The sequence below is a fragment of the Aquarana catesbeiana genome, linkage group LG07, assembly GCF_042186555.1.
Source record: "Aquarana catesbeiana isolate 2022-GZ linkage group LG07, ASM4218655v1, whole genome shotgun sequence".
Taxonomy (NCBI): Eukaryota; Metazoa; Chordata; class Amphibia; order Anura; family Ranidae; genus Aquarana; species Aquarana catesbeiana.
The window spans coordinates 103,807,639-103,822,322 of NC_133330.1; the positions used below are offsets into that span (position 1 = coordinate 103,807,639).

The 14,684-nt window shown below is 41.4% G+C and overlaps 1 protein-coding gene across 2 annotated transcripts in view; it reads left to right on the forward strand.

The window, feature by feature from the left end:
- The window catches only part of NOL12 (nucleolar protein 12), an 82,665-nt gene extending 70,690 nt beyond the window's left edge, over window positions 1-11,975 (forward strand). For both annotated transcript variants that reach the window (XM_073592563.1, XM_073592562.1), the window contains exons 6-7: window positions 7,673-7,752; window positions 8,370-11,975. In XM_073592563.1, the coding sequence (XP_073448664.1) occupies window positions 7,673-7,752; window positions 8,370-8,535 (246 nt within the window). In that variant the 3' untranslated portion in view covers window positions 8,536-11,975. The remainder of the gene's footprint in view (window positions 1-7,672; window positions 7,753-8,369) is intronic.
- Window positions 11,976-14,684: the final 2,709 nt, after the last annotated feature.

Here is a 14,684-nt window from a genome sequence, read left to right on the forward strand (position 1 = left end):
CAAACAAACCAACATGTTTGTTGTATACCAATTTTTGTGGTGGCATTATCAAAACTCAAAATGTCCATTTTAGATAAAACAGGCATGTGTAAAACCAACAAGAAAAGACACAAATTTTGAACTTACAAACGTCACATTTGGTCGCATTTGAAGGCAATATCAGACATGAGTATTTAGGAACTGTGTTTGATATTGCGTTCAGATGGGGTGAAGTCACCCCAGGAAAAGCCAAATTTGGAAGATGCACACCAATTTACCAATGTCAACATGTGCTAGCTGCCATCACGGGGGATCAAGGGACTTGTTTTGGGGGAGCAAGCCCTTCCTCTCAGCTACTTTATAATTGAGGAAGGGGTTGCACCCCCAAAACGCGTCCATTGATCTCCCGTGATGGCAGATAGCACATGTTGGCACACTGTGTGCATCCTCCAAATTTGGCTTTGGGAAAAATCACAAAAACATTTAGCACATTGTAGCACACAAAAGAAGAAAGTGATTTGGAGGGGCTTTAAACTCGCCCCAAAACGTCAATGATGTTTTTATTTTTTGGAATAACATCATTGATGTTTTGCTTGATGATTTCCAATTGTAAATTACACCCCATGATCTCCCCGATCAGGATCTAGGCACTTTCGGATGTGAAAGGATCTGGATTCACACCCTCACGATCACCTAAAAAGAGAGGAGAGGAACCCCAAAATAAATTAGGTTTAAAAAAAATGCCACCATCCATCTCTTATCTGAGCCTGTGGTCGCAGACACTCACCTGTTGTGGTGACTAGTTCCACCACGTCTTCTTCCTCCCGCTCAGCTTGTGTTGGGGGGATTTCCCCTTATTCCAGAGGGGGGTGGGCTCTGGTCTCCTCAGATGAGGGGTGTCCTCTGAGTCTTTTATCCCCTATGTCAAAAGAAAATGGTATATTTAGCACACAGATATTTGATGGCAGAACTATAAAGATGAAACATTGCTTGGAAGTGGGGTACAATTGTCAATTTTAGCAGAGTTCCAAGATGTAGCTTTTTTAGTGTCCTTTGTCAACATGCAATACTTTACCTGTTTTGTACAATCTTCACAGATGTAGCCCCCCCCATAGTATACACTGGAGCACCTGTGTGGCCCCCTAATAAAAATGGTGTTCTTTTGTCCCACACTAGTGCTCCAGTGTCCAGATGTGTAAACAGCTGCTGAGTGTCCTCTCCTTACACAGAATCTAGTTTGCATTTCATTCTAGTAACAAAGCCATCTACACAACCCAATTCTTTGAAGACAAGTATAGGGCGTCAAAATGGTGGCCAAATGCATATGGGCTAAACAATAGTATTTTATAGTTGGAACGAAAAATGTTTGATCCGAACGAATAATGTGCCCATGAACATGAAAGTTGCCATTTTAAACTGTACAACAGTTCCTAAAAGCACATGGAGCAGCACGAACGTAATAAACATAAAGAATAGGAACACAGCACAACTACTTACTTTTTTGCAGCACTCTCCGGATCTTTCTGTACTGGTCATGTTCTCGTAATTTGAGGTCCGACCACCGGTTCCTGAGCTGATCTTTCGATCGTCGTACCCCGAAATTCCGGTGCAGACTCCTGACCACTTTCGCCATGATCTTGGCCTTTCGGACATTGGGGTTGGGGTAAGGCCCATACTTTCCACCATAGTCGGCCCTCTTCAGGATGTCGACCATCTCCAACATCTCCCCAAAGGACATATTTGAGTCCTTAAATCTCCTTCTGGATCGGGACGTGTCCGGATCCGGCCTTTCCTCCTCCTCGTTGCTACAATTAGCACGCACCTGCTGTCTATCCGCCATGTGCTCTTCCCCCACTGCCCCGAACGAAAAGGGGCGAGGAATAGACTAGAAAGAACGTCAGGGGCGGGCGGAGTTATACACATGCGCAGTGTGTATAAAGCGTAACACACGTGCGTATTACGTACGATCTGTGAGCGGAGGAAGGAGCATCGGAGACGCCGATCGTGATAACGAAGGTAAGATCTAAACTTGGGCCTATACTGCTTCGAAATGGAAGCCTATATTGTAACAAGATTAGGGGAGTTTGGCCTGACATTAGGGTTTGTCTTGTGTTGTGTCTTGCAGAGAAAATGGATGGGTTCAACGACCACAATTTCCTGCCCCTGTTCATTGACAAATACAGGGAGCTGCCCTGTCTGTGGCAGGTGAGACACCCCCACTATAATCACAAACAGAAGAGGCAGGCAGCGCTGGAGAAACTGCTGGAGTTGGTGAAGCCGGTGGTCCCCACAGCAACCATCCCTTATTTAAAAGCCAAAATTGGTGGTCTGAGGAGCACTTATCTTAGGGAACGCAAGAAGGTCACGGATTCCTAGAGATCCGGAGCTGCAGCAGATGACGTTTATGTCCCCAGGCTGTGGTACTATGAGAGACTGCGATTTCTGTCAGACCACACTGAAGTCAGGGAATCCCTCTCTACTCTTCCTTCCACACTTCCTTCCACCCCAGCTGAGGCTTCTCATGTCCAACCTGGGCCTTCCAGCCAGGAAGAAGTGGAGGAGCCCAGCTGGAGTCAGGTATAGCATTGTTCAACATTTTTCTGGTCAATAAAGAAATGATGTTTACTAGATGTTATTATTGATCACTAATTGCTGCTTGAAAGTGTTTTACATATCAAAAGACAGTAGTGGGCACCCAAAATTGGGACAAGAATGAAAACTGCTGGGCTCAGAAGGATAGTCTGTTATATTTGTTAACATTCAATTTGCAACAGTCAGGAGGTGAAAATTGTGTGTGATGAATAAAAAAATAAAACTATGTCCCTTTTTCATACACAGGAAGACCTCAGCCAGGAGGAGGCTGTGGAATGTGGCAGTCAGGAGGAGGCGGGAATTAGTTGCAGCCAGGAGGAGGCGGGGCTAAGTGTCAGCCAGGAGAAGCCAGGGACCAGTCGCAGCCTGACTGAGTCTCAGGTCCCTCCCCTCCGCCTGCCATATAAACGAGCCAGGAAGGCCACTCTGAGTCCCGTGCAGGATTCAGCGTTCAGGCTGATCCAGGAGGCTTCGGCGTCCCTACGAGCCTTACCAACTCCTGAAGAGGCCTTTGCCTGCATGGCTGCCACCAAATTGCAGGGCATGCAGGAGGGTCAACGCAAGATCTGTGAGGACCTTATGTACAAAGTCCTACGTAAGGGGGTGAGTGGTGAACTAACACCCAAGACCGACGTGGTTGAGTTGGACCATCCTCCTCCTCCTCCTGCTGCCACAACTCCACCACCACAGCCACCGCGTGGAAGGAAGCGTGGAAGGACGACCAGAGAGTGATGGCCTGAGTTCAGTCTGGTCTGACAAAAGCTGCAGTCTCTTGTATGACCACAGCCTGGGGACACAGATGTCATCTGCTGCTGTTCATGATCTCTGGGACTTCTGGACCAGACTGCAATCCCTTAGATAAGGACTCCTCAGGCCACCAATTTTGCGTAAAAATAGTTGATGTCTGCCCTGGGGGTCCAAGGCTTCACCCACTTCTGCAGTTTCTCCAGCGTTGCCTCCCTCTTTGTTTAGTTGTGAGCCCTTAATAAAATTTTTTATGGGAAATTATACTCTCCTGTGTGTGTTTTCAGCCAAAAAAGACAGTTTGTTGGTGACGATTCAGGTACATTTCTAACATAAAATGTGAAATTAACAAGGGACAACAACACCAAACAATCTCCTACAGATTAAATAGAACAACATATCAATGGTGTTGTGGGAACACACACAAACATTTTCGGGAGTACAAATCAAAATCCCCCAAAAAAATAAAAAAAATACAAACACAAAAAAAGAATCTACATTAAAGCTAAAAAATATATAAAAAATATACAAAAATATGATATCAGATGTGAGAAATCAAAATATATTGAGGGAATCACGATAAATAGTAACGAAATAAGTTTGTGAGAAGTGTGTGTGAATATGAGCAGCAAAACTACTTAAAGGGGTTGTAAAGGTAAAAATTTTTTCACCTTAATGCATTCTATGCATTAAGGTGAAAAAACTTTTGACAGTACCGCTGCCCCCAGGCCCCCCGTTTTACTTACCTGACGCCTCGAATCTTCGCTCCTCGTCCTCGTCAGCTTTATTGCAGCTCAGCCTGGTCGCTGATTGGCTGCAGTGGATGGATTGAAAGCAGCGCAGCCATTGGCTCGCGCTGCTGTCAATCACATCCAATGACGCGGCGCGCCGGGGGGCGGGGCCGAGTGATACAGCGAGCGGCTATAGCCGCCGGCTGTATCACGGGAGCGCGCCCGCAAGCACTCACCACCGTGCGAGGGAGCTCGCATGAAGGTGGTAAATGCTTGCGGGGAGGAGCTGAAACAGCCGCCGAGGGACCCCAGAAGACCAGGTTTGGGGCCACTCTGTGCAGAACGAGCTGCACAGTGAAGGTAAGTATAACATGTTTGTTATTTTAAAAAAAAAAAAATAATAACTTTACAACCCCTTTAATTCTTGTCACATTATAAAGAAGAAGAGATTGCGCTGTATTAAACCATTTTGAACATTGCAGCGTGACGAAAGTGCTGTATCCATTGCGAACGCTAAGTTTACCAGAACGAGCTGTTCCGTCTTGGAATTTCTTCTGAGCATGCGTGGCACTTTGTGCGTCGGAACAGGCCACACACGGTCGGAATTGACGCGATTGGATTTTGTTGTCGGAAAAATTTTATCTCCTGCTCTCCAACTTTGTGTGTCGGAAAATCCGAGGGAAAATGTCCGATGGTGCCCACACATGGTCGGAATTTCCGACAACACGCTCCGATCGTACATTTTCCATCGGAAAATCCGACCGTGTGTACGGGGCATTAGCCATATCAGCGTGTTTGCACTGCTTCAGGTGTCTGCATGAACCTTTTAGGTGTCGTCCCTTTTTATACCTGCAGCTGTTTTTCTGTTTTTGTCTTGGAGATAGAGGGAATGGTGTACCAGATGAGCAGATTCTGTTTATCTAGCAAAGTGAATGTAATTAAATCGCAAACCTATGTTCGTTTTTTAAATACCCAATCATGTGTAAGAGAATTTAAAGGCATTACGCACTTTTTGTTTTAACCAAGTATTAGTGTAGTTATATTCGTTGTCATTTGTTTGCCTTACCTTGTAATGATTGGCTCAAATTTTGTGGCTCAAGTTTGTAGTGCCATGGCTTTGTCTGTTTATTCATTCACCTAGCTTGACCCTATTCTATAAAGACAGGCAACTTCTTGTTCCCGGTCACACGATGTCCAGTCCATGCCTTGCCACTTTTGTCTTGCATCACAAATATGGGAATGTTAATGTGATAAGACTGCATGGTGAACTGCATTGTGTGTGTATATATCTATATCTATCTTCGCCACCATTTATGTTCCTTTATATAGTTTGAGCCGAGCAAATTATTTATTGCACTAACAAATGCATTTGTCGTGCGTGCTCAGCTACATACAGTGTACAGTTATGTGTTCCAGCAGTGAGACGGAGACTTCCCGTCTCACCGCCTTCACAAAATAGTGTTTGGCTGAGCACTGCTCAGCCATTCACGGGAAGCTTTGTATTCTATGAATGAATACAAGCTTCCTCTGATTGGCTGAGGCACAAAGGCGGGTGGATAATGTCACAATTTCAGATTCGGCCAATCATAGGAAGCTTTATATTAATTCATAGAGTATGAAGCCTCCTCTGATTGGCTGAATGGGCTCAGCCTGACTCTTGTACCAGGAGTAAGAAGTTCCCATCCCACTACTGGCACACTGTACTGTATGCCCAGCAAGCACACATGTTATTCCAGTAAATAGTTTGTCCCCTGCTGGGATAATGTACCTATATTTTTTTTTTGTACTGGTGATCATTGTTTCTGGTATAGAATGGGAAGGGAAATCCAACATTTTGGCATTGTCGCAGTATCCGAGGGGAGTTTTTCCAGCTGGGGACATCTGTTTTGTGACAAATGTCAAAGAAGGGATTTCACTTCACTCCTTGTTCTGTCCCAGAGAAATCTCTCCAATGGGGGATGCAAATGGCAAAAAACACACCATTCTCTTCTCTACTCAGCACGTAAAATTTTGACCTTACATATGTTTGTGCTGGCCAGTGACCCAGAGTTTATGCCAGTTAAGAGAAGTTAAAGGTTTTTTTTTTTTTTTTCAGTATCATACTTGCCTAGGTGGATGCAGCATCGGTCCCCCGGCGTCTCTGCACTGAGAGCCAAGCAATCGAACCCTGGTGATCACCCGATTCTTACACCTCCCCGAGCAGAGAGCTGCTGACTGTCAGCAGCTCTCCGCTCTGCCTCCTCCTCTCATTGGAGCGCTGGGCTGTTGAGGGGTGGGGAGCGGGCAGTTCGGTTTTATCTTCAGAGTTTTTTTAGTTTTATATTTAAGAATGGGAACAGTGACTTGTACACACGTTTGCACTGGTTATCAACTTGCTTGTATGTGTGTAAACCCTGGTTCACAGACTGCGGGAATGAAATTGTGCGAGTTCAGCTGAACTCACACGATTTCATTCCCTCTTGTCAGTCCTGACTTTTGGGGCAATTTCAGAGACATCTGTGTGGGTTGCTGCACAGATGTCAATGGAAATTACACCCCCAAATCTCCAAAAGTAGTACAGAAACTACATTTGGGAATCAGTGTGGCATCGCACCTGTTAGGACGGTACGATTGCTGCCGATTTAGCATGCGATTTGACATGTCAAATTGCATCAATGTGAACCAGGGCTAAAGGTACATGAGAGTTGTGTCTTGAAATATGTGTGCAATAAATATTGTATATTGTATAAATAAATATTGTATAATAAAAAGTTGCATTTATTCTTAATTTATAATACTAAAACACGGCAATATAACCGAAAAAGGAAATAATGCTGCCATACTGCTTGCATAATCTCATACATCAAAGATTGCACCCACTCTGTCAAGCTTTTCATTTTAGGTAAAGTAATGGAGGGTTATAATTTCTGTTATATAAAAAAAAATCTGCCATCTGTGTCCCAGTGCAGAGATTTCCCTTCACTTCCTGTCCCATGGCCAAACAGGAAGTTAGAGGAAATCCCTGCAAAAATAAGAGAATTCCTCGGGGACCCCCAGGTCACCAGAACTAGTGTGCCAGATTTCCTCTCTAACTTTTCTGGGGACTTGATGGGCTTGTCTTTTTTCCCTACTATGTAACTATGATGTAACTTCAAATGTGGTATTTTCTTTTACTTTCAATGATAATGGTAGGAAAAATGGAGAGAGTGAATCTCCCTAATGAGGGCAATAAAAACGGACAGGCGTTCTAATCACATCTACTACATCCAAAACTAAAAGGAAAGTTTTGCCTTTAGCTATACTTTAAAATGTAACTCCAGACATGTTTTTAAATTTTAGTTTTAGATAAAGCATGGAATAGTTATCAAATTTTTATTGCTAAATGTATCCAAATTAAAAAAATGTCTTGCCTTGGTGACCACTTTTACCAGGTTAGGAAGGGAAGGAAAATCTACTCAATGAGGACACACAAAATCTGACAAAAGTTCTGTTTCCCTACTCTACTTTAAAAAAAAAAAAAAAAAGTAAAAAAGTTAGGCTTGTGATTTACTTTAACAAAAAAAATGCATGATCTTCTGTTTACTTTGTTCATCCTTATTTTGTGTGTGAACTAATGCCGAATCCTCTATTCTGTTAAAACTCCTCAGGAGGATGATAGCCAGAAAGAATCAGCCAAACTTACAGCTCCTCTGCCCAAGAAAGCTGGAGACCCACTTTTATCAAAGAGGTATTTGGGATTTAGAGTTCTTTGTTGGGCTGTAGCTCGATTTTGGGGAAGTTATGGTTATCACCCGCACTCATACTAAACATTTATTTGCTTTTTTTTATTAATATTTTACATGTACCAGTGTCCCTGCCTTACATCTTTGCTTTTTTTATTAGTATGTATAAATATATTTTTATAAAAAAATTTCATATGGCTCATGCACACAGGCGTAAATAGGGGCATATGGCCATGTGGAGTAAAATATACTTGTAGGTATGCTGGAGCTGCTGCTGTATAATTCTGCCTACAGATGTGGATCACAGAATACGATATTTATTCATAAACCCAAGTACTGGTACTTGCCTGTACATGCTCATGTGTGTGGACATTTCTCCAAACTCAAAATTGTGCAAGTTTTAACGTGCATATAGTATATTGTGTAATGCATGTCCATGGGAAGAATTAGGCAGCATCTCTGTATCCTGGGCACTGCAAATACAGGCTTGATTTACTCTGTATGGCCATATGCTCTTGTATATGCATGTGTGTAAGAGCCCCAACTTTGTATATAGTTTGGTTTAATCACATCCGTTATTAGGAAAATTGAGGCTGTACTGAAATATGCCTTGTGTCCTTAGAATCTCCAACCTCACAAAATCACTGCATGTCCGCAGTCAGCGCAAGTCTCATAAACGGCCTTCTAAGAACATGGATGTCAAAAAGCAACCAATCCGACCAACCGGACGGACAAGCAAAGCCCAGCGAAGACGACAGACTGGCAAAACTGGAAGGAACAGAGAATAGAAATTTTGAGACAAATACTTTTTTCCAAGTTCCAGAAACCTGTAAAGTTTTCATCGCCTGTGCCAACCAATATAAAAACAGTTTACAGTGCACTCTGCACTATCCAGCTTACAACTGTAAAGGTGGAAAACGAGGACATAAAACTTTTATGGATATTTTTTTTTCTATTTACAAGGAGAAAATTTTCTAATTCTTATACAGTGCCTAATGCTTTCTTTTTGTTATTTGAATGTAGCTTATGTGATTCACATTGTATGGTTTGTCATGGCACCAAGTTGCTAATGCTGTACGAGCTCCTTTTCTCATCATACAACCAATGGGGGATAAGGGGTGGTGACCTCTTGCTTTAAAAGGCCCCCACCCTGTGTGTATATGAAAGAGAAGCTTCTCCAGCATCATGATGCAGGTAATTGAGGAGCGTGGAGTGCCAGTGTTAATGTGATCTGAACAAGCTTGTGATATCTCTAAACAATGACAAAGTAACATTTTTTTTTTTTTTGGTTGGTTTTATCAAACTTTTTTTTTTTTTTCTTTCTGCTAGAATATTGTGTGGACTTAGTTTGTGTTCATTCTGCAAACTTTGTATCTACCCTACATGTTAAATTATAGAACAGATGGCAATGGAGCAGGTGTTTAGGTTGTGTGGTTGAGTGCCTTTTTATTATAGTCCTCTTCAGTAGGTTTAATAATTTAATTTGTTGCCTTGCCTTGCACATATAAAATGTTCTCTGTTAAACGTCATGTTATCGGTTTGTAAATGAATGACATCAACAATTGTAACCAATCACAGGTTCCCTTTTCTTTTTAACCTACATTAGCAAATTGATGTCTAGGGGTCTACTTAGTTGTGGACAGTGTAAAGTGTATGTATACCAAAGACTATTTTTCTACTTTTGGAACCTCTGTCAGGTTTTCCTGTTATGCAGGGCTCTGTTAGAAAGATTTCCTATCACTTTCTGATCTGGGGACACTTTTTTTTACCAGACCAAAAAAGTAAGATCTACAATTAAAAGCTGACAGGGGTTTTAGAATTCCCCTACTTAATCTTTTAAAAAAAAAAGGGGGGGGGGGGGGGTTCTGCTACTGTGTCTGTGTTACTCTTAAGGAGATTCCCCTCACTTCCTGTGACAACCTTTTTACTGGACAGGAAGTGAGGGAATCTATCCGAGTCTTTGATTGCACTAAAACCTGATGGGACTAATAGTGCTTTCCCATTATATCCCAAACGGAAAAAAAAAAAGTAAGTATATAAACACACATTAATTATTTCACTGCCATTCTTTTGTCTTTTTAATGTGTACACCAAACAAATATTTTTAAATATGATGCTGCTTTTATTTTTTGCCACTCTGAGGGCCAGTTTACACCTAAATTGCACAAAAACACGGTCTGTGTTTCCTCAGTGATCCCATGCAGTTTTGCAGGCCATTCAGTTAAATGGGCTGCAAATCACACCAGCCTACACAAAAAGTAGTGCGTGCACTACTTTTAATAAGCGCAGTGTACAAAATTGCATGGTATCTGTGCTTGGGGTGTCGTTAAGAATATATTGCCACCTGCAGCAGATCACAAAGGCAGTGCATTTTAAGCATGTTGCAAGAAAAGCACATTGTACTGGTCTTTCCCGCACCATATTCAGGTTCAAACTGGCCATAATATCCAGGCTAATTTTGTTGCCTGACTCTGTATGGTCTTTTTTTTTTTTTTTTTTTTTTACGAAGAAACAGAAGTATCTAAATTTGTTAAAAATATATATACACACTAGATTTTTTGTCTTTAAATTAAAAGAAACTAGGAGTCACTGACCTGGAACAAGCATGTAGCAAGTGAAGTCATATCTCATGATCTGCATACTTGTTTTCAGTCAGTTACTCAGATGGTAACTAGACACATCACAGCCAGGCAACTTGCATTTTAAACCACTAGCCAATTCTGACATTTCTCACTTCTCTCCTACATGTAAAAATCATCTTTTTTTTTTTGCTAGGAAATTGCATAGAACCCCAAACATTATATACTTTTTTTTTTTTTTTTTTTTTTTTTTTTAAAGCAGAGACCCTAGAGAATACAATGGCGGTCATTGCAACTTTTTATCTCTCACAGTATTTGCGCAGCAATTTTTCAAACGTGTTTTTTTTTTTTGAAGAAGAAGAAAAACAGTTTCATGCTTTAAAAAAAACAATACCGTAAAGTTAGTCCAATTTTTTTTGCATGTGAAAGATGACGTTGCGCCGAATAGATAGATACCCAACATGGCATGCTTCAAAATTGCACATGCTCGTGGAATGGCGCCAAACATTGATACTTAAAAATCCCCATAGGAGATGCTTTAAATTTTTTTCACTGGTTACATGTTTAGAGTTACAGAGGAGGTCTAGGGTTAGAATTATTGCTCTCGCTCTAACATTCGCAGCAACACCTCACATGTGTGGTTTGAACACCGTTTTTTCATATGTGGGCGGGACTTACGCATGCGTTCGCTTCTGCGTGCGATCACACGGTGACAGGGGCACTTTAAATTTTTTTTTTTTATTGTTAATTTTACTTAAATTTTAGTTTGACACTTAGGAATAAAAGTGATAATTTTTTTTTTTATTACAAGGAATGTAAACATCCTTTTGTAATAGGAATATGGCATGATCAGTCCTCTTTACAGTGAGATATGGGGTCAATAAGACCCCACATCTCACCTCTAGGCTGGTACAGCTGAAATAAGAAAAAAACGATCTCGGCTTCCCATCCGAGCTGGCACCGTTTGTTTGAATGCAGAGGCCAGGCGTGAACGATCATAGAGACTCCGGCGACCATCTGGTCCGCTGGAAATCTCTACGGTAAACATCCGGGGCTGGCGGATCCTTTCTTCCACTCACCGATGGCAGCAAGTCAAGGATGTCATATGACGGCCGGCGGTCAGGAAGTGGTTAAAGGAGGAGATTAGTAATGGCTGCCTATGTGTTTCCCCCAGTACATTTTTTTTTTTTTTTTATAGGAAGTTGGGTACTTGCCAACTCCTTTCATTTTGTGCTGGTAAATTTATAATTACATTGCATCTGTTTCAGTTCAGAACTCTGGTCAAACAGCTAAATGCACAGGTTTTTCTTTTTTTCTTAAACAAATAGTTTATTAGAAAATGTACACATTAACATTGACACAGTGCACAGTCAATACGTGAAACAAAGTCAAAAGGGAGACAGGAGATCAAGTGAATCCTACTAATGATTGTCGCATCTAATACACAACTACAGGCAAAACGAGCATCACGACAATCACAGCCACCGTAATACCCTAAGAGGGAAGGGGAGGGGAAAAATGCACAGTTAAATATACTATTTTACGCTTTAACTGTACATGCAATTTTATGATTTATGTACCGTTATCACACTGCACTGTCAGGTAGGTGTCAAACTTATTTCCTGCTTCAGTAAAATTTCCCCGAGTCACTTCTGTCTCCAGGCTGCTTATTGAACATCAAATCTGCTACATGTGCAGGCAGATGACCTAGGACTTGGTAATGATAAAACTCAAAATAGTTGATCTATGTGGTCTTGTAATGGTTTGAGAACCTTAAAAGGGTATTAATAGGGTTGCCACCTCACGCTAATTACCCACTGGGCACTTAAACCCCTTTGCTAACCAGACCAATTTTCAGCTTTCGGCGCTCTCACACTTTGAATGACAATTACTCAGTCATGCAACACTGTACCCATATGAAATTTTTGTCCTTTTTTTCACACAAATAGAGCTTTTCTTTTGGTGGTATTTAATCACTGCTGTGTTTTTTATGTTTTGCGCTATAAATGAAAAAAGATCGAAAATTCTTTAAAAAAAAAAAAAATTTTCTTTGTTTCTGTTATAAAATTTTGCAAATTAGTAATTTTTCTTCCTAAATTTTGGACAAATTTTATACTGCTACATATCTTTGGTAAAAATAATCCAAATCGGTGTATATTATTTGGTCTTTGTGAAAGTTAGAGTCTACAAGCTATGGTGCCAATCACTAAAAATTGATCACACCTGATGAACTAACGGCCTAGCTCATTTCTTGAGACCCTAACAAGCCAACACAGTACAAATACCTCCCTTTTTGGAAAGTAGACATTCAAAGGTATTTAGAAAGATGCATGGTGAGTTTTTTGAAGTTGTAATTTTTTCCCACAATTCTTTGCAAAATCAAGATTTTTTTTTTTTTTTTTTGTCCACAAAATTGTTATATTAGCAGGTTATTTCCTCACACACAGCATATGCATACCCCAAAACACATTCTACTACTCCTCCTGAGTACGGCGATATCACATGTGTGAGACTTTTACACACATGGCCACATACAGAGGCCCAACCTGCAGGGTGCACCATCAGGTGTTCTTGGAGCATATACACATATAATTTCTTGACTCCCTGTTGCATTTTGAAGGCCCTGGAGCACCAGGACAATAAAAATGCCCAAAAAATGACCCCATTATGGAAAGAAAACACCCCAACGTATAATCTATGAGGCATAGAGAGTCTTTTGAACATGTCATTTTTTTTCTACAAGTTTTTGGAAAATGTGGAAAGAAAATGAAAACGCATTTTTTTTTTTTTTTTTTACACAAAGTTGTCCATTTATACAATATTTCTAACACATAGCATGTACATGGCAAAAATTACACCCCAAAACATTGTCTGCTACTCCTTCTGAGTATGGGATGTCACATATGTGAGACTTTTACACAACCTGGCCACATACAGAGGCCCAACATGCAGGGAGCACCGTGAGACGTTCTAGGGGCATAAATGTCAAATCTAATTTGACTACCTATTACACTGAGGCACTGTAGTGGCATGGATGAGCCATGGATGGGGATGGTTGAGTGTGGATGGGATGGCTGGGTGGGTATGGCTGAAGATGGATGGATGAGTATTGCCATGGATGGATGAGTCTTGCTGAGTATGGATGGATGGATGAGTATTGCCAAGGATGGATGAATATTTCCGAGGATGGATGGATGGATGGATGAGTATTGCAGAGTATGGATGATTATTCCTGATCATGGATGAGTAATGCTGAGGATGGATGGCTGGATGAGTGTTGGAATGTGCACAGAACAGCGCTATGGGCAGTACACATCCAGCCCACAATGCTGCAGCACTTGATCTCTCCCCTCTCTGTACGATCTGTACAGAGAGGGTAGAGAGTAACCGGATGTAACACCGGTTTGTTTGCAAGTGATTGCTCCGGGTCACGGATATTCCCAGGTGTGCGCCCCAGGGGGCGAGCAGGAGCAAGATTCTGGGAGGACGCCCACCTAGAATAAGCTGACCGTGCTGCAGCCGTCTTTTGGCTATGGCCCGGTCAGCATGTGGTTAAACTCACTTTGTGCCTTATTTGCATTACATTAGCCTCAGAACCTGTGTAATTCATATGTTTGGGTTTAAAGGGATGAGGTGGCAACCCTAGGTATTAAACCCAAAAGCAAGCATTTATTTTATTGTAGCGTACCAATTCTAAGTTGCTGGCTGCATTAGTTTTTCTTTTTTAGGCTTTCTTTTATTTTCACTTGGTTATATAACAAGTAAATCTGTTCAACAGAAAAATCTGTGCTGTGCTGAGTTGAGCAAAACCATTTACCATTGACAGAGGTAAACCTTTATCCTGAAAGGAAAAAAACCTGTTGCTGTAACTGCTTAAAGAGTGTTAGCTGGAGCTCTGCTTCAGTTTGTTGGTGTATCTAAAACTGCTAGTGCTTCCTCCTGGACTGCTATCCAAAGGTGCCTCTGTTGCTCCTTCATCCAGAGTTGTAGGACCACTAGGGGAAAACAGATTGGGATAAAGCCTAAAATAGAAAACGAAAGCAGCCACCACATTTGAGGATTGCTAAGAGGCATTTGTTTTGGTTTTAACACTGGTTTAAGAATAGCTGTCCAAAATTATAAATCCTGTAGTGGTTAAATTAGTAAAAATAAAACTGTGTAGAAATCTGCATGGAACTTCACTTTAAGCATATATAGATTATGCTACTGGTAAGCAGCCTCATCCTGTGTGCAATAACTAAACTTAAAGCGGAACTTCACCTAGGTGATCCAAGTGTAAGTTTGCCCCTTAGTTCTGCTAAATTGTTGAATAAATACACAGCACTTAAGATGAAGGTGAAGTCAAGGAGAAAACTTGT